General features: G+C 41.4%; 1 protein-coding gene across 2 annotated transcripts in view; it reads left to right on the top strand.

The window, feature by feature from the left end:
- Positions 1–26,723, top strand: part of PRKAR2B (protein kinase cAMP-dependent type II regulatory subunit beta) — a 343,470-nt gene that overhangs the window by 114,478 nt on the left and 202,269 nt on the right. For both annotated transcript variants that reach the window (XM_085654132.1, XM_085654133.1), the window contains exon 2: positions 10,236–10,271. In XM_085654132.1, coding sequence (XP_085510258.1) covers positions 10,236–10,271 — 36 coding nt within the window. The remainder of the gene's footprint in view (positions 1–10,235; positions 10,272–26,723) is intronic.

Genomic DNA, 26,723 nt, shown 5'->3' with positions numbered 1-26,723 from the left:
TGAATCAGCATAGAGGGTAAGAGCGCTCTGTGGGACCTAATTCTTCTGCCAAATAAGTATATGGGTCTCGGGCGCAACAAAGATAGCAGAAAGGAGGGAGAGACAGGGGGTTTAGGCAGTGGGTATCTGCTATATGTTAAGGTCTACAAACCCACACTCACTGGAGCCTGAGGCTGGTATTGGTCAACAGCAGATCAAGGAGGTCAAACCAATGATAAGTGTGGAATCCTAGGAGAGTCCCAACTAGGGCCTCATTAAAGGGTGCGCCTACCCAGAAGGAGAAAACAAGTGACACAAACATTAGAGGTTCCAGAGTCACCCATCCTTAAGGTCCTTTTGTAAAGTGAAGCTGGACACCGGGAACCAAGAGAGGATCCTAGGGCTAGGTAAGCGTGTCAAGAACATCAGTCAGAACAAGGGCATGGAAGCAGGGGACAGGGAAGAGACAACCAGGGAGAAAATTAGCTTAGTAACAGACCTGATATATCCAGCCATACCAGTGACAAATTAATTTACCCCTGTGGTAATTGAAGACCCAATCTCATGTGAAGGGGTTACAGAAAACTTAAAGGACCTGGCAGAGGGAGAAACGGCTCTACCGCAGGGCGACGCCACTGGCAACAGTAGCCTTAATGGCTTGGAAACTGTGCAGGAAATCTTCAGCCAGTTATCATGCGAGATTAAGAACCGCTTCTTGATATCCTAGGCTAATCAGAGGGAGATCCAAGTAACTGGTTCAAACCTGGAGGAGAAGATAGTGGGTTTAGCTCAGCACATGGAAATACTAGAGAACAGAGTTCAGGACCTCAGCACCTCAGTTAATGCAAACACGGAAGAGGTATCTCTATTAAAGCAAACAGAGAAAAAGCTGGCAGGTAAGCTCGAGAGAATAGAGAATAACTCAAGGCAAAATAACAACAGAATCCTGGATGTGACTGAAGGCGCAGAAAGGAGTGATGTAAAGCTCTTTGTAATAAACCTTCTGACAAAAGCATTTCCTCAGGCAGTCTATTCTATTGATCATGGAACTGAAATTCAAAGGGTCCATAGAGACCTTTTCAAACTGAACTCAGGGCAGAAGAAACCCCCGAAAATGTTAGTTAATTTCCAGTCATACTTAGTGAAAGAAAAAATTCTGGGCCTGGCTCTAAATGAAAAAAACCTTCAGGCCCTGGGCCTCACATTCAAAATCAAATTGGACATCTCTTGTACCACAACAGACAGGCAGTGGGAGTTGGGTAAATGGGCGCAAGCATCCAGCTTAGGTTTCCAGCAATACTGAGAGTGATGTGGGAGAATAAAATGGGAATTTTTACGGAACCGGAGGAGATGGACAAATTTATTGCACAGAAAAGGATGGGGCATTTAGAAATAGCGTAAATAGGGGTTAACACAAGTATATATGTACGCAACAGAATTTCTCTTGAATGCATACATTTATAACGTTGTTCAATACCTCTACACAGCTATGGTGCATTAGGAGTGCTCACGTTTTTACACCCAAGCTGTACAAAATTAGGTTGAGAAGTACTATGGTAGTTACCTGTCACTATGTAAACTATAAAACAAACTCACTCATTGGATGATGTCATCAGTAATGTCATTTGAGATGTCAGTAGTGATATATATATATATATGTATGTATGTATGCACAGGATGGATCCCTTTGCGGCGCCGGCGCTCTATTTTTTTTTTTTTTTTTTTTTTTTTTTTTTTTTTTTAGCGTGGTGCAAAATCCATACGACAGGATCCAGTCGTTAAATATTCAAAGGTGGGTTTCTAGTCCTCTGGTTTTCGGACTAGAAAAGGATTGCACTCACTCGTAGTAGTTAGATGGGAAGGTTTTTATTCTTGCCAATAAACCCAACGCGTTTCACCTCTTCACGGAGGCTTGATCACGGGATATGGTTACATTGTATGTCTGTCTTTTATGTTTAACATACTGGCATTTCCTGTTAAGTAAACAGTTGCATTGTGGTAAGTGTGGTTTTATATACAGTGTGAAATTATTTTTAATTTTTAAACAGTGCTCAAAAAATGAATTGTAAATTAGTACAATTTATACTTAAGCGGACTCATGATAAAACGATGTTTGTTCATGATGCTTAAAGTTTTTTAAGGTTTTTTAAGTTTTTGATCAGTTTCCTGCTCCCTGGTGAGCATGGATTTTCTCATCCCTTCGGCTTTCATTATTGATTTGTAATAATGAGAGTGATGATTTATTGCAATTCTGTACTCTCCAGTGAGTATTATTTGCAGTTCAACGAGATTTTCAGAGTGCGGGGTGAAGGTCATGCCGTCGCACTTAATTATGGTTCTCAACACAACTGACTGTTGATGTTCTTGTTGTCAGACGAGGATTTGTTTGAGATGAGTTGTCTTATTTATAAATGAGTGTATAATTCCTCATTTTGATTAAGGCCTCTCGGGTCTAAAGTTCTGAACATGAGGATGTGTTTTGATTCTTTTTGGCGTAGTTTTTTAAGACGGTCGCCTCCTCTTTCAGAAATAGGTATTTGTTCCAGGACCCAAAATCTTATTGTTTCCCAGTCGCTGTTGTGATTTCTTTCCATGTGTTTGGCGACTGTGTTGGTGCGGTCTTTGTGAATTATTGCACGCATGTGTTCCAAAATGCGTTTTTTGGCTTCAAATATAGTACTGCCAATATATCGTTTTTGGCATGGGCATTCGATCATGTAAATCACGTAGGAGCTTTTACACGTTAAATGTTGCCTTATCTTCCATGTTCTGCCATTTTGAATTTGCACTTCTTTCAGCGGTGTTGCTATTTTGCAAACTTTACATTGTTTGCACGGCCAGAATCCCTCTCTCTGTAGCCATGTTAGTTTCTTGGTGTTTTGGAAGTGGCTGTGGACTAGTTGGTCCCCAATGTTTTTTGATCTCCTGTAGGTGATTTCTGGGTGGTTTCCTATGATCTCTGCCAGTGTGGTGTCCATGCGTAAAATGCCCCAGTGTTTCCTGATGATCTTATTCAGTGTTTTGTTTTCTGCACTGTATGTTGTTATTAGTCTGATTTTTTCGTCTGTTTCTTTTGCTTTTGTTTGATGAAGTATCATTTTCCTGTCTAGATTCAAAACTCTATCTAGACATTTTGTTACCACTTTTTTGGAGGTATTGGCGTGCCACAAAGCAACTGCTGGTGATGTTACTATTTTTAGTGAAGTCTTGTGTTTTGGAACAGTTCCGTCTCAGTCTCAAAAATTCCCCATATGGGATGCTCCATTTGAGATTTGTGTCATGAAAGCTTTGCCCGTGTAGTATGGCGTTTGTCGCTGTACTTTTTCTGTGCAGGGTGGTTTCAATCTTGTTGTTTTCTATATAGATCTCAATGTCCAGAAATGTTATTTTTTTCTCACTTATTTCATAGGTGAATTTGAGATTCATGGGAGAGTTGTTCAGTATCTCAAAGTATTTTGCAAAATCTTCCTTTGTGCCATTCCAGATTATTATGAGATCGTCAATAAATCTCAGCCAGGAAACAATTTTGGTTCTCCATTCGTAGTTTTGTGTGTTCCATGCTATGTGTTTTTCAAACCAGCCCATCGTTAAATTCGCATAGTTTGGTGAGAACGAAAATCCCATGGCGCATCCCTGGATTTGTTTATATAACTGTTTGTTGAACAGAAAGAAGTTGTTATTGATGCATAGTGAGATCATTTCATTGAGCATTTCGTTATGTTCTCTATATTTGATGTTCCTTTTGCCTAGATAGTACTTGCAGGCAGACGTGCCTATGGAGTGTTCGATGTTAGTATATAGCGACGTTACATCCATTGTAATTAGTTTGTAATCTGATTGCCATTTTATGTTCTCCAGTTTTTGGAGTAGATCCGTTGTATCTTTTAGGTAGGATGGTAATTCTTTTACTAGCGGTGACAGGAAGTAATCAATATAATTGGAAACGGGTTCCAATAAGGAATTATTTGCAGAAACGATTGGTCTCCCCGGCGGTTTTTCCTTATTCTTATGGATCTTTGGTAGGCAATAAAATGTCGGTAACGTGGGATGTTTTTTGTCCAGATATTTTTGTTCATCTTTGTCGATAAGACCCATCTCATGCCAGGTTTGAAGTGATTTGTTCAAGCTGTCCTGTAACTCCGTTGTTGGGTCTTCCTTCAGACGTGTGTAGCATTTCGTGTCTGGAGAACATAAAATGGCAATCAGATTACAAACTAATTACAATGGATGTAACGTCGCTATATACTAACATCGAACACTCCATAGGCACGTCTGCCTGCAAGTACTATCTAGGCAAAAGGAACATCATATATAGAGAACATAACGAAATGCTCAATGAAATGATCTCACTATGCATCAATAACAACTTCTTTCTGTTCAACAAACAGTTATATAAACAAATCCAGGGATGCGCCATGGGATTTTCGTTCTCACCAAACTATGCAAATTTAACGATGGGCTGGTTTGAAAAACACATAGCATGGAACACACAAAACTACGAATGGAGAACCAAAATTGTTTCCTGGCTGAGATTTATTGACGATCTCATAATAATCTGGAATGGCACAAAGGAAGATTTTGCAAAATACTTTGAGATACTGAACAACTCTCCCATGAATCTCAAATTCACCTATGAAATAAGTGAGAAAAAAATAACATTTCTGGACATTGAGATCTATATAGAAAACAACAAGATTGAAACCACCCTGCACAGAAAAAGTACAGCGACAAACGCCATACTACACGGGCAAAGCTTTCATGACACAAATCTCAAATGGAGCATCCCATATGGGGAATTTTTGAGACTGAGACGGAACTGTTCCAAAACACAAGACTTCACTAAAAATAGTAACATCACCAGCAGTTGCTTTGTGGCACGCCAATACCCCAAAAAAGTGGTAACAAAATGTCTAGATAGAGTTTTGAATCTAGACAGGAAAATGATACTTCATCAAACAAAAGCAAAAGAAACAGACGAAAAAATCAGACTAATAACAACATACAGTGCAGAAAACAAAACACTGAATAAGATCATCAGGAAACACTGGGGCATTTTACGCATGGACACCACACTGGCAGAGATCATAGGAAACCACCCAGAAATCACCTACAGGAGATCAAAAAACATTGGGGACCAACTAGTCCACAGCCACTTCCAAAACACCAAGAAACTAACATGGCTACAGAGAGAGGGATTCTGGCCGTGCAAACAATGTAAAGTTTGCAAAATAGCAACACCGCTGAAAGAAGTGCAAATTCAAAATGGCAGAACATGGAAGATAAGGCAACATTTAACGTGTAAAAGCTCCTACGTGATTTACATGATCGAATGCCCATGCCAAAAACGATATATTGGCAGTACTATATTTGAAGCCAAAAAACGCATTTTGGAACACATGCGTGCAATAATTCACAAAGACCGCACCAACACAGTCGCCAAACACATGGAAAGAAATCACAACAGCGACTGGGAAACAATAAGATTTTGGGTCCTGGAACAAATACCTATTTCTGAAAGAGGAGGCGACCGTCTTAAAAAACTACGCCAAAAAGAATCAAAACACATCCTCATGTTCAGAACTTTAGACCCGAGAGGCCTTAATCAAAATGAGGAATTATACACTCATTTATAAATAAGACAACTCATCTCAAACAAATCCTCGTCTGACAACAAGAACATCAACAGTCAGTTGTGTTGAGAACCATAATTAAGTGCGACGGCATGACCTTCACCCCGCACTCTGAAAATCTCGTTGAACTGCAAATAATACTCACTGGAGAGTACAGAATTGCAATAAATCATCACTCTCATTATTACAAATCAATAATGAAAGCCGAAGGGATGAGAAAATCCATGCTCACCAGGGAGCAGGAAACTGATCAAAAACTTAAAAAACCTTAAAAAACTTTAAGCATCATGAACAAACATCGTTTTATCATGAGTCCGCTTAAGTATAAATTGTACTAATTTACAATTCATTTTTTGAGCACTGTTTAAAAATTAAAAATAATTTCACACTGTATATAAAACCACACTTACCACAATGCAACTGTTTACTTAACAGGAAATGCCAGTATGTTAAACATAAAAGACAGACATACAATGTAACCATATCCCGTGATCAAGCCTCCGTGAAGAGGTGAAACGCGTTGGGTTTATTGGCAAGAATAAAAACCTTCCCATCTAACTACTACGAGTGAGTGCAATCCTTTTCTAGTCCGAAAACCAGAGGACTAGAAACCCACCTTTGAATATGTATGTATGTATGTATGTGTGTGTATATGAGATTGATAAAGCCTGCTGTGCAGGCGAAACGCATCTCTCTCTTGCTGCGGGGTCGTGTGGGACCTGAGACACATTAAATAAGCCAGATACCAACTTATCTGAGTACGTGCCTCTTCTTTGCTGAAGTTGGAGGGTTCGTGTGGATATATATATAGAGGTGTTTGGAGTTTCCTGCTTCCCTGTCCTGACCCTAGCTTGTCTGGAGGTACAAACGACTATTGTCAAAACCTTTGTGAGTGTGCTCAGGCAGAGAATTTGTGATGTGCAAGTGTGGTAGGTGACAGTTCCTTCCCCTCCTCAAGTCAGAGATGGCCCATCCTGCCAACGTCTATTCCACCTGTGTCTCAATGTCTTGGAGCAATACACAAAGACCAGCTACACCTAGTCATGTGACCCAGGATACAGGTTGCAGGCACCAAATGGCGAGGGCAAGAAAACGTCAACTTTCTAAAAGAGTCATTTTCAGAATTGTGACGTAAAATCCTACTTTACCATTAAAGAAGATTTTAAATTACAATTCTTTAGACACTAAACTCTACATTCCTACCTGTTCCCAATTGAAAGTTATCACTTATTAAATGTAATATTTAAACCATTTGTTATCGTATGGGAGAAGTAAGCCTCCTAGTAGTTAAAATCGAATTTAGGAGTTTTTCACTACCGGGACATGTAAAACTTAAAAATACATGTCCAACTTTTAAATACACTGCACCTTGCCTTAAGGGCTGTTTGGGGCCTAACCTAGGGGTGACAGATGTATTTACAAGCATTGGCATAGCCAATAGGTCTCGCCTTTGGGACCTTATAAGTGTTTAGCTATGCAACAGTTGCATAACTAAATACTTATAAGGTCCCAAAAGCGAGACCTATTGGCTATGCAAGCGGCCGCGAAAGTAAAAGTAATTGCGGTAAAGCGCGGCGCGCGCGCCCGCGCACATGCACTGTAGCTCTATGCTGGCCTGGTAGCACTTTTTGGAGCCCTCTCAATAAGTCTCGCCAGACCAGCGCATGCGCTGGGTCAGGCGAGACCTAAAAAGGGAGGTTTAGGCCTTACGAAAGGTTTATTTTGCCAATTTGAACTGGCAGTTTAAACTGCGCACACAGGCTGCAGTGGCAAGCCTAAGAATTGTTTAAAAGGCTACTTAAGAGTGTGGCACAATGAATGCTGCAGGCCCACTTGTAGCATTTGACTTACAGGCCCGCTTACATGTAGTACCACTTTACTAGGGACACTCAAGTAAATTAAATGTGCCAATTGGGTATAAGCAATGTTACCATGTTTTAGGAAGATATCACAAGCACTTTAGCACTGGTTAGCAGTGATAAAGTGATAAAATTTGTAAGGCTAATAAAAACGAAGTCAGCAAAAACAGGAGGATTGTAGGCAAAAAGTTGTGGGAAAACCACACCAAGGATGTCCAAAAATGCAGAAAGAATTGTAAAAGTTCGGAAGTATGTTGATTTTCCACTAAGAAGAAGTGTTTTATACTCAGCTAGGCACTGTCTATATACAGTTCTTACTCTTTCACTGTAATTTTACCTCCATAGGCACTCTTGCCCTTTACATCTTTGTTTCTTCTCTTTAAGAATGTCGGTGTACGCTGTGGGTAGCTGGCGCTTGGTATAATACACCAATTCTTCTGGAGCTAAATTCATAGTTACAGATTTAAGCCATGTTGTATACAAGAGTGTAGCTAGTTCTAGGTCTTCTGGGTATTTGGGTTGAGAAGTGGCCTGCAGGTGCCTGATTTGATCAGATTTAATTTTATTCCAGGCACGTATTTTAATTGGCCTAGAAAAGGTATGGGAATCTAACTGTCTAAGTGGAGGGGTAATTTTGAATGTAACTGCATGATGGTCAGACCATGTTAAAGGCAATGTGACTTGGTATATAAGTGCAGTGTAATTGGTAAAAATGCCGCCCAGCGTATGCTCGGCGTCATGTGTTGACCCTTGCCCAACTTGTTCGAGACCTGCACTGGCCATGGTATTTAGAAGGCGTTTGGTCTCTGGTATCATTTAGAAGGTGAAAATTAAAATTGCCTAACAAGGTGAAATTATTAGCTAAGATTCCTCCTTCCAGAAGAGTGCCTACTTTTTCTAAAAATGCATATCTCAAATTTGGGGGACAATGGAGTGGTATCCCTGTAAACGGGCTCTGGTCAGAAAGTTGTCATTTAAACTAGAGCGCTTCACAGACCTCTGAGGGAACAGTGGAAAAGGTGAAAGAGATAGAGTCAAGATATATTATTGCTATGCCTCCCCCCCCCCCATCCTTAAGGGTCTATCCAAAATATGGCAAGCAAATCCAGGTGGGATGGCATCAGATATATCAGGGCCTGACACAGAGTCGGTCCAGGTTTCTGCAATAAATCCTAGATCAAGATACTGGTCCTGCCCAGCAAACTCAATACTATGTTCAACTAGAGACCTGGGGGCCGATTACAATGTCAGGCAGAAAGCATCCTCCGACAATCGGAATCTCCGCGACCGTGTCGGAACGCTGCCAACCGACTCAGTCGGTTTACAATCCGCCCGACCGATTACGATGTTCTCTGTCTGATTGTAAACCGTGCAGTCTTTCCGAATTGGTTTCGACTGGCTCTCAGAGCATCCATGTCGGTCGGAACAGCATCATACAGCTCTATGGACAGCGTTTCCGACCGAGCTATTACGTTTTGGTTTCCAGCAGCCTTTCTGAGTTGGTCTGTCCGGCACGAAAAGGCTGTTGGAAACTCACTTTGGGGGCCCCTGGCCGGCCCCCCTTCATCCTGTGGCCTCTGGTTGGGGGCTGAGGAGGTACTTAAGGGACCCGCCTGTTAAAACCTATACTGTGTGACAGGCACCATGGGGTGCCTGCTACAGAGTGCAGGGTTCTACAAACACACCCCTTTTCTCCATAGGAGCCTGCGTTCTTGGCACCTGGCATAAAGTGCACTGACATGCGAGCATAAGTCCAAACACAGGCAATTAATCTTCTTACCCTCTGTATTCAGAGTCCGCATCTCAGAACAAGAGTATTGAGTGAAAGTCCATTCAGTTGACAAATGAGCTGGAGGGCTGGCGCAGAGTGCTGTCCAAGACGGCTTGCCTATGGCACGCCTGTCGTGCGGATGCAATTTAGCCCTGTTTAAATTCCTTTCCATATTGGGGTTGGCATGGCCAATCAGCCCCTCATATCGCACTAGAACCGGTGGGCAAAAGATATGTGCGGAGAACTGGGGTCCAGCCGAACACTTGGGGGCTAGTGTTTCTGACAATATTGTTAACTAGGGACCCAACACATGTATATTAGGAATGTTGACACTAGCTAGTTGAGCACTGAAGACCTTGGGATTACTGATTATCAAAACCCTGGAGCAATTCTGCTCAGGGTCTGTTCTACACTATGTCTCCTTAGGCAATTACTGGAAGCTGAGTACAGATGCCTTAATTACTACGCAAGTCCCACTGCCACATGTAGGCATTTGTAATCTTGGCACTATTGGCAGCTGCATATCACAGCGCTCTTGGCTCTGGATACCACAGCCACTATGGGCTTGGTACTAATTTCCAACATGGAGACACTACTAAAAACCTAAGGGTTGCTGGTCAGGCAGTTTAATGCTAATATTGATAGTACTGTGATAATGGCACTTAAGGTACCTGGTACCTGAACACGTTTTGAAGCAACTCAGTTGCAGACCCACTGATAACCCAGCAATAAGGCTGGAAGCCTTTTGATTTTGCTTCCACTGATTTTCTCTTCACTTTAATTTCAAAGCCCACCTCTTTCTCTGACACAAATTTACCATCTAATGGTGCTTGTTTTTACAAATGATCAATATATACCCATGGTCTATAATTTGGTATATAACCGTCATATCAGCATGCAAATTTGCTCTGCGAGTCTTTGTGAAAATGTAAACAATTGAATAAAACAAATGAGCTGTAATCTATTATCTTACACTATTTTCTATTTTTGTTACAGCTCCAGTAATAAACAGGTTTACTCGTCGTGCATCAGGTAAGCAAATCAAATTTCCAGTTTTTACTGTATTTGTTTACAATCTTCTAGAAGTAGTAAATGGACTGTAATATAATTTTCATGAAAACCCAGACAATTCTATTATCAGACTCTACTTTCTTTCCAGTATAATAATTAACAAGATAAATTGTACTTCTGTGGTTGGTGCCTGCTTTTGTGTTGTGTTATGGAAAACATTTTTTTAAAACAGTTTTTTTAATTAGTCATAGAAATGAACATGCGCTGTGCAGTGGCAACAGTTGTTAACAGTGGATGACCGGGGTTCAGGTGCCATAGTGGAATTTGAGGGAATTAGTTAAATGAAAATCTTATTCTTGGAGCCCTTGAACATGTATGTCATGGATTTGGCAGGGCCAGTGACTTTGGGATAACTTGTTCAATGAGTAGAATGCTGTACCGGAGAATAATCAGCTTTTAGAATTGAACACAGTTGAGGATGGATAATTAGCAGATCTCAAGAACAACACTTGGATTCCATAGATACACCAGAGAAATATCACTCCTCGCACTGTAAACCCAGTACAAAGACTTTTTACCATTAATAGTACCTCCATCATGCAAGGCGTCTTCGCAGATCCTCTCAAGACAGGCTAGATCCCCCTGCTACACTAGGCCCTGGTGACCTTGTCAACCAGCGGTCCTTCTCTCACATACCATTCATTGGCAAGATCATTGAAACAGCAGTCTATGTTCAACTCCAAAATCACATCAATGCTAACCATCTCCTGCACGAGTACCAGTCTGACTTCAGTTTTCAGATCACATTGCAGCACAGAGACCACTACCATATAAATCATAGGCGATGCCCTCCTACCCACAGATAAAGATGAAACAACCCAAAGTAGTCAGAATTCTTCTTATTTTCCAAGAACAACAAACAAGAAACGGTACAATCCAGCTCAATGACATGAACTTGATGGCGTTGAACCCCAACTTTCACCAAATGCCAAGTCACTTAGATGCACCCCAGTCATCAACCTCACCCTCAAGGAACATATTGCCAAAAGCAATGATGGCCTAGTACTTGCTCTTTCTTCAAAAGAAAGTGAAACTGTTTCTTTCAGAAAGTGACTTCAGAACTGCTGTCAAACCATCATTCTCTCACATCTGGATGGTGGTAATGCCCTTCTCCATGGCCCCAAGACTCCACACTGGCACCCCTTAAAAGCATCCTACACGCCACAGCATGTCTCATTCACCTCCTGAAGAATTATGATCACATCATCCCCATCCCGATGGAACTCTAAAGGTTCCACTTGCAGGCCTGCAGCATCTTCAAAAAAAGCTGCATCATTTACAGAGTTGTCACAACCAGCACCCATTACCTTGCTGACAAGCCCACCATATCTGTTGGTTCTCTGCATACCTGCCATCCAGACACCATCAGGCTGCAGATTAAGAAGTGTATAAAATAAAAAACAAGGCAGCTGGCCATTTCCATCTATGCGCCCAGGTTCTGGAAAAACATTCTTGTCTCCATCAGGACTCCTCCAAGGTTGCTCAACTGTAGGAAAGAGTTGAAAACTCATCTTGTGAAAGAACAGTACCTAAAAATGAATTAACCATCCACAACCAAGCTACTTCTGTTACCTGTGGACTTTATACTTGTTTTTGACCCTGTACAGTGCTCCACTCCCTTTAGGCTAGGTTTGCACTATAGAAATACCATATACATACATACATACTCGAATATATATCAAATTTTTTCATGTATGCTAACCCCACATTTGGCCACAGTGGAGAATCAGGATTTTGACGACGGTTATCTCACAGATACTATGCATTGGGTTCTGATAACTGACCTACCCAGTCCAGGTTAATATTTTACCAACTGCTTAGCATATCGTCATCTTTCATCTATAAACTGTGACAGCCAAATCTTAGCAGAGGAAATTGACAACATATTGAAAAGGATTGTTCTGACATTCATATATCGGAAAAAGGCTACATTTGTTTCACGTGGAACTACACTGTGAAACCTGAGACATTTAAATGTTGTTAAGTTTCAGATTCATGGAAGGATGGGTTAAGGTGATACAATATTTAACACATTAACGTTGGAAAAGACTGATACTTTGAGCTGTAATTGGCTTGGTAGAATTTGGACACTGAAACATTTTGGACAGGGCCTGACAAGTATTTTTGAATTTTTATATGTCAATCTAGTTAAAGCTAAACTCACTGGTGTTACAGTCTCTTTTATTTTCAGCCTGCTGCAGAGTACTTAGTATAGGCGCCAAGTTACAATTAGTATTGAGTCACTATCAATGCTGGGTAAGCATTGTGCATTAAATATCTACTTACTATCCTTATGTGAGGCGCTGGAGCAGTTAGCAACACACAGAATTTGGAATGGTACGATAGAGCTAAATCTGACTCATAGCACTATCTATTGGTGTTGGGTTGCTAGATACCTCTACCACAATTCATCCAAATAAATGGATAGTTGACTTTAATGTTGCATGTACCAAGTCTGAAATAGTTGCCTTGTCTGTGAGGCTTGGCTGAGTGCAAGATGAAGTCACCTCCCTGATGATGAACGTTACTTTGGAAGGAGCCACCTTTCAAGAGCAAAATACCAAGAAGGAACTTTCAAGAATGATTCCTCAGTCAAATGAAATGTGTGGGATCCTTAATAGGGTGGGTTGCGCCCCTAAACTTTAAGTCTTGATCGAGGATCACTGCATGTTTTCTGTTCCGGCTATCTACTGAGTTGTTGCCAGAAGGATTAGTTTGTGTATAAGACCTTAGCTATGAAAAGTCCTGTTTTTACAGGGATAAAACAAGTCAGCTATATTGTTTTTAACCAGAGAAGGAATTCCCAAACAAAATGCAGGAAAAATCAAAGAACAAATAAGATGTGAGAAGATGACTAATTTATTAAATTAACTGTTATTTGTCACATTGTTGAATATGTCATTGTTTCATATGCTGTAAAAAAAGATTATGTTAACATACCTCATTTAATTACTGCTGATGCATACTGAAATCAGGAGAAAGTTCACAATGTGCTGAGTATGTACTGCCATTAGAATGTGTTAGGAGGGAATGAACGTAAAAGATCATGGAGGTGTCCTTGCAGAGCCCAGTATGCAGTTCAGTGAATAGGCTGTCAGACCACTTTGCTTAGCTCTTTGGTGTAAGAACTTCTATGATACCTAGGATGAAGAATTAGAATTGCAAAGGGGATGGATGTTACACATTCCACACATTACCATTTAAAGCACTTTGAGTCACCTTGAGATGCCTTGCCAGAATTACCATAACAACATTTGCATTTAAGAATGGGTGCATTCTTTAATTTTCAAGACAGATGGGATAAAACGCCAGGAGATGTGTGTGTCGTTAAAGAGAATAGTGGCAGACCGAAGAGACATTTGGAATAGGTTATAGCAATTTACAGCTCGACATTGGATTTGCTTCTGTGAGATAATCAAGACAGTCTCTATCAATACTTGCACCCTGAAATATTGTTGAAGATGTACCCAGTTTTTTTTGGTTGCTTGGTCATCATCCAACTGCATCCAGTTGTTGTTAGCACTTTTAAAGGGAGTGTTAAAGACTGGGTTCCTTTTGGAATACAATCACCAGATGTTAATGACTATTCACAACTGCTGTTGGAATGTAAGGGAGAGAGAAGTAGAAGATTCTATAGTGGTCACTGTTGTGCCTAGAGATTAAGCTGCAAAAAGATAACACCAAGTATTTGGAAAGAATGTATGATTTTAGGATGAACGCAGTGGTGGAGGTGTATTGATGTGTTTAATGGAAAAACAAGAGGGAAATGGAACTACAGTGGGACACTCGGTAAGAAATTATCTACAGAAAACTGTTGTGATGTAAGGAAACCTATCCAACCTTGTTAGTTGGACTGGTCTGATCTCCGCATGGTGGACGGGTGGGGAGAGAACCGTAGGTTGACCTACATTTGACTTAAAATGATGGGCAAACGTATTTAAGTTATGTTTTAAAAATGTGATCACGGAATGCACGTTTACGATTCCAAAATGGTAACCAATTGCTCATGCGCTGTGTCCACAAAACAGTTTAGATTAAGCATGTGTCTCATTGCATGCCAGGTATCCCATTCCTCTGTCAAACAGGTTGATTTATAGTTCATGTAGCTGCCTACCTCTTTTTCTATATATTATATGCACAGGTGAGGCCTCCGTGGAGAGAGGCAAATGTTTGAGATGGGGCAGAGAGTGAAGGCATCCTCAGCCTTACTTCAGGTCCTCTGTGATCCATGCTTTCTGGCAGGAGGTTAAAAGAGTGCTGTCAGGAATCCTGGACTAGAGTATATTTCTGAAGCTGAAAGGCACTATTGGGAGACCTAGAATTCCTGAAGCATGTCAAACCCGTATGTCACTACTGCTCAAGATGGCAGGAAATGACATAACTGCAAAATTGAAGTATTTATCAGCTACGGATACATTTCCATAGCTGATGCCATTGGCCACTACACGGTGCAAGAGAAATCAATTTACTGAATCGGACATATACACCAGCATTTTGGAAAATTATGTGTAAAGGTTCATGAGCTGGCCCTAACCATCAGCATTACATCATGGATATTACTGACGTTCCTAGGACTTGATGGTACAACATGGCAGACTGGCACCACTGGATGACCTGGGCCTTCATACTTTGTGAAGATTGCCGGATGTGCATCTGCTGCCCAATTCTTTCAGTGTTGTGTGCAAAGTAACCAAGAAGTCCCCTTTTTCTTGCTTTGCTTGGTGCCTCACATACCCCTTTAGTCTGCATTTACCTGTGTTTACGTCATCCATTATGCATGAAAATGTGAAAGTGAAAGAGAATGAAGGAAAGATGCACAGATTTGTGTATAGACACCAGTGTTTTATCATCAACAATCTTTATTCGGTTGCTATAACCATCAAAGAGTACAGTAAAATATCAAAATAGAATATTAACATCAATTACTATAAAAGCATACAATCATAAAATCCAATTCTCATTACATTAATCATCTTATGGAACTTCGCAGCGCATAGTCACAGAGAAGCACAAAACAAGAAAGTAACTACGACATCCACTGCGTATGTACACAGTGATAAAGTGCACAATTCATAAAGAGCAGAAGTATCAAAGAATCAGAATGACCCAAGAGTTAAAAAAAGATGGAAAATGTAACAATATAACAAAGCATGATACAGAAATTGATAAAAATATGCACTAGCAAAAAATGTTAACTTGATTTTTATACATTTAAAGGGATCAATGCAGCCAGTACATAATGATTCTTCAAGTGGGCCGGCCAGGTCAAGAGGTCTAACACCACTACCACACCAGTTTGGAGCAGGCTACTGTCAACAACTATGATTAAGAGATTCAGGGTTCGGTAGGGTGGCGCGTTATTTAAATACCACAGATACAAAAACGGTAAGATCAGGAGCTCCTCCTATTTGAACCAGACATTTAATAGGAAGAGGCTGACCGAAATACAATTGGATCGGAAGTGTCAGTTTTTAAAAATTCGCTGAGCAACTGCATTTCCAGCAGAGGCCAAATTACAGGCTGGACACATGTCGGAGGCCTAGTCTCTTTTCCACTTTCTACTGAATGCCTTTATGGGTAATCTGCCTAGGCGGAACGTCACATCATATAAACTTTTGGCAAGGGGTGGTGTAATGGTGTCCATGATATTTCAACGTGCGGACTTATTTTGAAATCAAGAAACTGTTTGGTTAACTGCCCATGTGTCTACCTCGTGGCTTGCTGGTCATACACGTAAGCCCAGTATGTTGATTTTAAGAGGGCAGTCTCAGACTTTCAGATTTTCCCCGGATCGTCCTACATTTCAATGGTCTAGTTTCTTGAACCAGCTTAAAACAAAGCGCAGCCAGGGAACCTTCAAGACACTGCCCATGTTCATCAAATCCCCTAAGGAGTTCTTATATTGTAATATCTCACGGGTTGATCAAATACAAATCCTGTATGACAGCTTTAGTTATTATTGTAGATTAAAGGGCCTAGAAATACATACAACCAAGACTAAACACATGGCAAGAATGCATAAATATTTAAAAAACAAAGTAGTCTTAGATAATACACCTCTAGAGCGTGTTGCCAATTTCCTTTAACTTGGTGTGACACTTGACTCTAAATTCTCTTGGAAACCACATATAAACAAAGCCAAGACAATCCTACTACAAAATACTATAACAATTGTCAAGAAACAACAAGCCACTGAGTCTTAGGCAATGTCTCCGGCGTTGGAGGTCTATAGGTACAGAGCCCAAACAGCAGCCCTTTACGGATCTGAACTATGGGGTGGGGAAAACCTCAATCCACTAATATTAGGGGAAAATAAAGCCATGCGGATGTTTACATCCCTTCCCCAAAATACTCAATTGATCCCTCTGTCTTACGACATTGGTATCAAGAGATTGGAGCACTTAGCCATACTGAGACCTCTACATTAAACATTAAAAAGTGCCATAACCAGTACGGAGGGAAATTTAAGCAGAAGCCCCAACAGGTCTGGAGAATCTATTGCCAATGCTGTGTGTGAGCATGCAGTATTATTTTTTACCAAAACCAGCAGCGCCCCAACCACCTGCACAGATTTCATTGGAGGCTTTGCCTCCATGTTGTATGAAACATAGCCATTTATAAACACTTTCTCCACCGCCCATGTCTCTTGGAATAAACATACATCACGCTCCCCTATAAAGGAGGTCCATTCAGAATCGATAGGTTTGGGAGCGATCCCAGCTCAGTTCTAAGAGATCACGGCGAGACCCTCCTGCTGATCGAGAATCTGCTGTGGTTCATGGTCTTCAGCCAGTTAGTCAGTAGGTATCTCTTCAGTACAATAAAATTAGGAGCCTCTTCAATCATTTGTACCTCCAGGCTTCTAGGCTCATTATTACCAAATGAGAACAGTCAGCCATTATCTGCCAAGCCAGAGGGGGTGGGGGTGAGTGGTTGCAAGTGGGCAGTGGGGTTGGAAAAAGCAGTGGAGAGGCGGGTCAACCCCATGGGTAGATGAGTTTGCCACCAGGGGATAGTGTGGTCATTAGAAAAACTCAAGTGGGGGTGCGGGATCCTATTCCTGTAATGTAATACAGGGTACATCCGCTACAAAAGAGATCTCACCAGACCTGGGTCTCTGAAGTTGACCACAATGCAGTCTCCTTGTGTGGTTTTGGGAGAAGGACCGAGACAGTTCACCCTGCGGGCTATTATGATGTTGTCCACTAGGTCGGTTGACCAATTTGAGTTCTTCCTGCACCAGTGGGCTGTCTTAAACCTTAAACTATCCCAATCCTCCGAGACACCTGCATCACCTGCGTCCATTAGGGTAACACCCTCCAGAATGATGACATACAGTGTGCTTTCTCAGGGAAGATGTAAATGCTTAGGTCCGCCCCGTAAGAGGAATCCTTCATCCGAGTGCTGCGGTCAGAGTTAAAATGTGGGAAGACAGGTTGCCCCCCAGTGTCAACTGTATTAGCCAGGCGCATGTTGGTAGTGGGTGCAGAGGGGACCGGCTCCAACTCTGGACTTGAAGCCATTGGCGTAATATTTGGGGAGAAAGGTGTTAGACCAGGGGCCGAGGTTGGCAACTCAAGATTCTGTTGAGGGGGTGGGGCATTGATTGACGTGCAATATAGAGTGCCCTGTAAGACATACGCCTTGCAAATGGTAACCAGTGAATGACACGGAAGGTCATGTTGTGGTTTCAGCATAGGTTTAGAACTAGTCTGACCACTGTTTTCTGGATTTGATGTGGTCGGAGGATTAGATTACCAGAACCCATTGGCTTAGTCAAGATGTGTAGCATTAATGGTATCAAAGCCTAAAGTCTGTGGAGGAATCCCAAATGCAGAAATAAATGTTGCAATAGTATCATGGTGCAGCACATGACTTTTTATTGTATGGTTATATGGTTATCTTTGTTTTAAGAGAAAGTTTAAAACACATAATCACATTCAAAGTCTTCACTTCATTGGGTGGTTGGAGACTTCACAATGTCCTGAGGAAATGTGGTGGTAGAGTCATGTATCACAGGTGAGGCTCTCCACTTCTGACTAGTTGGGTCTCAGGCTATTCTATATGATCTAATGGTATACTGCTTGAGTACATTGTCCAAGCGCCTTTGAAATGATCTTTGTATAGTCAGCATAGTTGTCACGTGTGAGAATGAAAGGGTTAATGAGCTCACAAAGTAGGAGCAGCTATACATTGAGGAGTGGAAGGGAAATGGAAATGCCGTATAACCCCTGCCTGACGAAGAGTGGTTTCAGGTCTAAATGCTGTTTAAAGTGAAATATTTTCCGTTTTATTTAGGGAAGATGCCAAGGTTTTTATAAATATAGTCTTAGATTATGAAATGAATAGATGATTTTGAAAAAGTTCATTGGTTCAGAATGTTGCCTAAGTGACGCAGTTTGTGTGCAGTGAGATTTCTTGGGTTTCTTGATGGCTGATTTCTATAATCCGTATTGTCGTTGGAATAGGGTTTTCACGGTTCCTTTTCTCCACTGTCTTTCCTGGATTTTAGTTTCACATTTGTATAGCTTTACATCAGAGTTGAACATCTGGCTTTATGACAGGATTGCTGGTTATGCGAGGCTTTGACATGGACCATTATGTTAAAGGCATCAGAGAGCCGGCTGGAATTGTGGGGCAGATGTCAGAGGATCTATGTCTAGAGCAGCACGAGGTTTGGACTGAAAAGAGCCTAGATTGTTTTTCCAATGACTATAATACATTCTTTTGTTCCTAGTAGTTGCTGTGGGGTCAATGTAGGAGGCTTAGTTTGAACATTAGGGACTAGAGATACATACCACAATTAATTCTCGTTGATCTACGTTAATAAACCCATCAGTTTATCATTCTGTGTACCAACTTTTGTGTGCAGAACAATTTGTTTTCGGAATATGTTTGGTTAAAATAACTAACTAAAGAAGGGACAGATTTACTAAGAATAGATTCAGTAAAAGTGATCTCATGCACTCCTTAACCAGCCACAGCACTTTCAGGGGGTTCTGTGGGCTGTGACTCCAGGATAGGAGGCTGATAGTGTCAGGCAGGACACTGGTGGTGCAAAGGGTCAGCTGGGGCCAGAGGCTGAGAAAGCAACCAGGTTGAGTGCATAGCATTTGTATACATGAGCAGTATTTAAAGACACATTTTTCTTCATTTACTGTCAGCAGCCTGCCCAGTTATGCGACGACACCACGAAGCTACAACTATACAACATTTGTATACAGACAGTTCTTTTCAGATATTGTGTCTAGTGAAGCTGCACAGAGACTGTGCAGCTCTGGATGTAGGGCTTCCAGCTGCTAAGAAACAGCAAAAATATTACTTGACTCAGCTGGTAGCTGGAGCTTTCTCCCAGCTAGTCGCACTACAAAATAAAGGTTTCTGCCTTGTGTGCTCTTCCTCAGAGCTTAATATTTGCCCATTTGCTTGCTTGGTTATACTGTTATGAGGTGTTTATATAGCTCACCATTTGATAATTCCTTGCTCCTGGCGCAGTCAGGGGTCTCAGAGTGCAGGCTATTATGGGTTAGTTGTTTTACCCCAATCGATACCCTTACTCAGTCAGAAGTCACCCTTAAGCCAAAGTCCGAAGGCAGGAGAAACACAAGTCTAGGTATAGTCGCGAGGGACAGACACAACAAAAGACCAATAATTATTTTGGGCACTTTCCGGCCACCCAACCGTCAGTGCTATTGACACATGTACCCATGACTCAACTCCCCTCTTCCACACCCACAGCCACAATTTGCACCACTCTCCATGTACCTTGCTTCGTTACGGAATGCTGAGGTGGATCCAGATTCCTCTTCTTCAAAGGACCTGACCTGCTTCCTCTTTTACTAGCTTCTACTTCCTCCAGCTGTACATGGAACACCTTACCTCCACATTAGAGAGGACATCCCTGGACCACCCTAGTTACCAACGTCTAACACACATTTGTGGTGATGGAGGGGCAAGGCCACTGAGCCCATCCAAGGCACTGTAGCTCAAAATCTAACAAAAAATGGGAAATGAGGATTACTTGTTCGCTCCCGCAACCACTGCCTTAGTGGAGACGATGGTGGAGGCTGCCAGATCCTCAGCCCAAGGCTGCTTTGCATTATTCACTGGGAATAATGCCGTTTGACTCTCCATTTGTTTTGTTAAACCAAGCTGACATCTTCTTGCTATATTGCAGGATAAATCGGTGTAGGTTCAGTTAATGGCATCAATATATATTATATTATAGGCATACACATTGAACTGCAATAGACAATCGGTCACATTTTAGCACACATTGAAAACAGTAGCAAAAGAGTATATGGTGATGTATTAAAATACAACTTTCTTTTATTGATTTTCATTTATTTATTTTCTCTTGAAAATATGGGCTTTGGTAATATATAAGACAGGCCCTGTTTTCATTTTCTGAGTACGATGACATGAAATAGTGACCTTCCATGAAGAGCTCTTTTAGGTTAGTCCTTGAGTGAGATTTCTGCTTATGCTGTGGAAAACGGTAGGTATTAATAGTCATCATTATTGGTTTTCTCTGTTGAAATCCATACTCTAAAAGCTGAGTCATGAACTAAATATAGATGTTATAACCTTCTGGTCCACCTGTACCAGCATACCAGCAAACATTTGGAATGGAATGAAATAAATAAAATTGCTGCAGTTGATTCTTCTTGTCGCACTTGTCATATATATTTTGGTACCAGAGAAGATAATATATTTTGTATCTTTCATCTGTATGCCTATTTCAAGCTTTTAAAGACAGACTGTTATAAAAGTAGCAGATTTAGACATGTATGCCATTTCGGGATACACTATTTAGTGTATTGAACATGCTGTGGGTGATGTTGCGTTGAGCTGGCACTGAGTGGCTAAGTTGTAAATTTCGGACCAGGGCTCTTTATAGTCCCAGCTACAACACTTGAATGAACAGACAGGGTCTGCTGAGGGAGGCAGAACAGGTCGTGTCTGAGGCCTGACAGATGAGTGCTAAGAGAACAATGATGGGTGTTGGGGGATAGAGCCTTTGGCGGCAAAATGCTGAGCGTTGGAGGAGGGGCAAGACCCCGTGCGATAGGTGTTTAAACAATGAAGAGGATGGACATAACATAGGAGGAATCTGAGCAGTGAGAGCAGACAGATCTGTGTGTGCTTACTGAGATTCTCGGTTTCAATATCCAAATGTGATTCCTCATTATACGTATACAGAAGTATGGTGTGGTAGAGTTGTTTTGATAAAGGAAGACATTATTCGGACTATCTTTAACTATGTTTAACATTGCTTTCTTTTCTTGTCCATCCCTGATTTCATTGCCAACAATTTGAGGCCATAGAGGTTGGGCAATTATAGTGTCTAAGTAGGTTTTTGATTAGTTGACTTCTAAGAAATTCACAAATTCTGTAAATTGTATCTGTTAGAACAAATGACACGTGTGATTTGATGTTTACTTATAGGGCATTTTATCTATGTGGTATTTTAACAAAACAGACTTTGGAAAACTAAAACTGTATTTGATGCTACAATTACTCACCGAATTAGGAATCCCCCAATCAATTCCAACATTGAGGCACCCAATGCAGAACTGCGAACTGATCACAGTATCCCTTGGTTAACTTAAATATAAGGAGGTTCAAAAGAAAGGGAAATCCAGAAAATATGGGTCAGCCCGACCTAGCTTCTTTTAATCTCAGAGACACCACGTTGGTTTTAATTTTTTAATCTACAACAAAGGGCACTCAGGATGCCTCAAGGATATTTGCCCTGGTCAGAAACTAAAAGAGATATCTGACATAGTGCACTCAGTACTTCATTAACTTATTAATAATTTGTTAACTGCTGTTGCATTGGAATCTGAGTAATAGAAGGTTACGGTGACCCCATTGTAAACGAGACCTTAATTGAACCCGGAGTAATGCACTCATTCTCATCAACCAGCTTATTCAGCAGAAGTTGTTTCAAAGAGAGTATTCCGTTACAGAACTTTTAAATATAAATTTTCTCCTAGATCCCTGGTATGTGATCCTTGGGCAAACTCAGTCTTTCTGAGAAGTGTTTCTAGAGGTTGATGAGAGCGGTGTCTGCACCTTTACCATTTTTTATGTTCGCAAAATGAACAACGTAGATCTGTTTCCTCTACTTAGCTGCCTAAAAGAGATCCAGAAATCCAACACTCTCTTGGATTCTCTAAATCATGGCTGCGAGTTATTTTCCTGCTCTTCATTTTGGAAAACCTACTTTAACGCAGAGTTTCTGTAGGCTCCTCATTGAGCTCAACACCGTTAAAGCTTCTGTCCCCGCTTGGTTAAGCTTATTAGGACCTATAGACTTCAATTACTTTTTTTAAGCACTCAATACCCGTATTTCCTAGCATATCGAGGTGTCAAACCCTGCAGCTTCACTCACTATTAAATTGCGTCTTACCGCTGCTCACAATTGAAACCAACAGACTTTTCTGAATCTGGAATCAAGACTGAGGTTCAGGTATTTGGAATTGAAAACCTGTGGACCCAAAATTGTAGGCAGGGTGCAGTCCCCTTCCATGGCAGGCCAAGCAGGAATTGGGTATCAGCATATGCACAGCAGCCAGTGCTTAGTTTGTGAACAATAAATAAAAATTAGATAATTACAGTGGCAAAGAGTTTTGCTTAGGTGTCCATTAAGCAATGCTAAGGTTATCAAATAAAACGTCTTTCTACTTCTCTCTCTCTTTTATACCTTTCTTTATGTTGGTTTGGGGCAATGTCTGTTGGAAATTGGGTTACTGGTTGAGAAGGTGAAACCCTACTCAAGCAACACCCAGAATCTCTGTCAGAGTGAAACACAAGCAACCCCGAATTAACCTCTGCTAAAACCTCCAGTAGCATGGCACAAAAGAAGTCAGGCTTAACTTTGAAGCAATGTGTAAAGTATATATGCAGCATTTCAAACAGTAATAAAGTGAAAACACAACACAAGAAAAATCACACACAAAATTAGAATAAATAGAGTAAAATGTATTTAATAGTTTGAGACCAAAACAACAAAAACCCAATCAGAACCGGAGATATGCAATTTCATCAAGGCAGGCAGGATACATGGACCAAGTTAGCACTAATGAACAAAGTACCTTAAATCCTGGTTTGCAGGGCATTGCGAGATGCAGCATCATGCATTCATCACTCAGTAGTGGTACTGAGGATGCTGTTGACAGGGTGCTTGCAATGCGAAGTCCTGCGTCATGCACCAGGAGTTCCAAAGAAGCTGTGGGACTGTGATGCAAAGTCCTGCGTCGTCATTAAGGATGCTTGCGACGAGGGGTTTGCAATGCAAAGACCTATGTTGAGGGTGTGTTGCGCAGTTGCGGTCCCAAGGAGACTGTGGGCTGTGATGTAAGATCTGGCACTGGGGTTCTGAAGCAGAGAAGCATTGCGCTGCATCGATTCTGGCCACAGTACCTCAGCTGGGCTGGCAAAGCGCCTTCAAGCCCTCTTCCAAGGGTACAGGACTGGGGTGGCACCACTTGGGGGTAGGACTCACAGCGGACAGAGTCCATGTGCTGTGTTCAAGGTGGTTGAATCCTTTTCTGACCATGAGGCTGTGATCAGGAGGCTAGCCAACTAGCCCTTGGAGTCCCACTGGTGGTACTGGGATCAAGATACAGGTATAATCCTTTCACTCAGGCAGCAGGACATAAGGGCAACAGAGTACCAGTTCTTCTTGCAGAGCAGCACAGCAGTCCTTCTGAGTCTTCCACAGGTCCAGATGAGTACTGAAGAGTTGGTTTTGAGGGCCCAATATTTATACCTGGTACCCACTTTGAAGTAGGAGAAGGTTCTGGAGGCTCCCACTCCCAAAGGTGCTTTGAATTTCCGGCCTGCATGGCCTGGCTCCAGTTTGTTTAGGGGTCGCAAAAGAAGAATGTCAAACCCTTTGTGAATGTGCTCAGGCAGAGCCATTGTGATGAGCAAATGTGGTCGGTGAAAGCTCCTCCACCTCATCAAGTCAGAGATGGCCCATCCTGCAAACACCTATTCCCCTTTGTCTCACTCGCTGGGAGCAATACAAAAAAGCCAAATGCCAACTACACCTAGTCATGTGACCCAGGATACAGGCTGCAGCCACCAAATGGTTAGGACAAGAAAATGCCAACTTTCTAAAAGTGCCACTTTCAGATTTGTGACTTAAAATCCAACTTTACCATTAAAGAGGATTTAAATTACAAATCTTTAGACCTCAAATTCAACATTCTTACTTGCTCTCAATTGAAAGTTATCACTAAAATAAATGTAATAAGTTAACCCAATGTTATCCTATTTGAGAGGTAGGCCATGCAGTAGTACCAGGACATGTAAAACTTAAAAGTACATGCCCAACTTTTTAAATTCACTGCAACATGCCCTATGGCCTGTTTAGGGCCTTCCCTAGGGGTGACTTATGTGTATTAAAAAGGAAGGTTTCGACCTGGCAAAAGGTTTATTTTTCCAGATGGAAATGACAGTTTAAAACTGCACACACAGGGTGCAATGGCAGGCCTGAGACATGTGTAAAGAACTACTTAAGTGGGTGGCACAATCAGTGCTGCAGGCCCACTAGAAGTTTGTCTTGGGTCTGGGTGGATATGATATTTACCATTCCCATGTGGATAGCTCCATGAATGGTAGCACCTGTCTATCTTGGATCCCAGGGGATAGGATATTGTTTGCATTATCACCATAGGTTCTGCTTGTGTGTTTGTGCTTCATATTTTCAAACAAGGCATTGCACACTGTACCAGCGATTAATCTGTTTTAAAAATCTGGTGCATAATTTTTATGTGTGCAAAGGTGCAACCTGAAAAAGTAGTTACACCTTACGTAACACTTGTTTTTCTTTTCATCTCCCTAAACAAAACTGATTCCCCACCACTGCACCTCTCCCCGTCCCGATTTTCTCTGAAATGAGTGAACTGAATGCTGTGCTCTCATGATGGCATCCTGTGTGTTGCTGTTCAGTCGAATCCTGTCATTCACAATCGCTAGTACACGCTCCCCGTAATTGCGTATACAAATGATCAACATCCAGCCCTTGAGAAGAGGAAGGAAGCTGGCTTCTGGAGCCTGTACCTTCTCATACAACACCGTCTGGTGGAAAAGAATTAAGTACAGTGTACAGTCAAAATCTAAAAATGAGTATCTTCTCATGCCATTACCTTCTCTTCTTTATAATCAATGTACGTTCCTTTTCCAATCACCCGCTACAGTACCTGTACCTTATGTTCAAATCCTGCCTGGATAATACTGAAGCTGAATATTTCTTTCAGTTACAATTTGTATGTACTTGATAAGATAAATTGTTTTTGGCTTTTAAAATGATGCTCACTTATTATTTTTTAAACCGTGGATTGAACTGTAAGCAGTGTGGTATCTTGTAATCTTCGGAGTAATTAGTAATTTTTAAAATTTTGGTTTTTTTAATGGAGTTGGTGGGTTTCCCTTTATTATTTCATTAAGAAGCATTTTTATAGAAAGAAATCGGTAATTAGAATATGGAAAGCTTTTGTATGGAGAGAGCAAGACCGAGAAGTTTAAATGCAACTAGGGTTATATCTTGAGCTCGTTCTCTGCGCTACAACAACACAAAAGGGGTCTGTATGTTTTGCCCCATCTACAGCGTTTACATTAACTCAAAATTTTTCCTGCAGCTATACACAACATGTAACCTGCTGTGGGTGTCCAACCTTTCCTGCAATGCTTCTCAACCATGTGTAACGGGGTTGGCGGCAGGGTCTGGGCACGACCTATCCAGTGGAATGTCCAATAAGGGTCCAGGTGTCCTTGCTGTGCTTTGCAGACCCTTTGCCTGGATTTACAGAGCTCAGGGGGCACACTGGGGACCCCAGAACTAGCCTGAGGGTCCTCAGGGACCAAATAATCCAAGGCAACATTTTTTATTTCTTTTCTTTACTTGAAAACTGGGACGGGCTTTGCCCACCCCCACAACTAAGCCAGGGTTCAGGATTCTACACCTGCTGCCCTTTAGAGCGCTTTCATTTATTTTCTTCAGGGAATGAAGATCCTTTAATGAGGGCCACACTATCTTTTTCAAGTTGCAGCAAGGTCCGTCAGAGATCTTCAGGTCCACGGACACGTTTTGGGAATGTGGGTCCGAAATGGACGACTACAGAAAAAGCTCCCTCGTCCACCAGGGCTTGAGTATTTTTAAAGGTTTGGTTTGCAGATAGATGACTAACCATCTGTGAATTTGAAGCCTACAAAAACACTTTTCTACTGCTCATTTCTACTGAACTGATTTTAAGTAAAGGCACTCCCTGGAGTAAAGTTGTACTTTCATGCCAAGTTTTGTGTAAGTCTTTTCTGCTGTTTTTTTATCAGAGAGCGAAGAATCCTATTGAAATGAAAATTACAAAGTTCACTTTCTTTATAACGCCCCTCCAATTATGA

The sequence above is a fragment of the Triturus cristatus genome, chromosome 4_1, assembly GCF_964204655.1.
Source record: "Triturus cristatus chromosome 4_1, aTriCri1.1, whole genome shotgun sequence".
In the NCBI taxonomy this organism is placed as follows: domain Eukaryota; kingdom Metazoa; phylum Chordata; class Amphibia; order Caudata; family Salamandridae; genus Triturus; species Triturus cristatus.
Note: the sequence above shows the minus strand (reverse complement) of the source record. Positions and strands in the feature narration are given on the sequence as shown.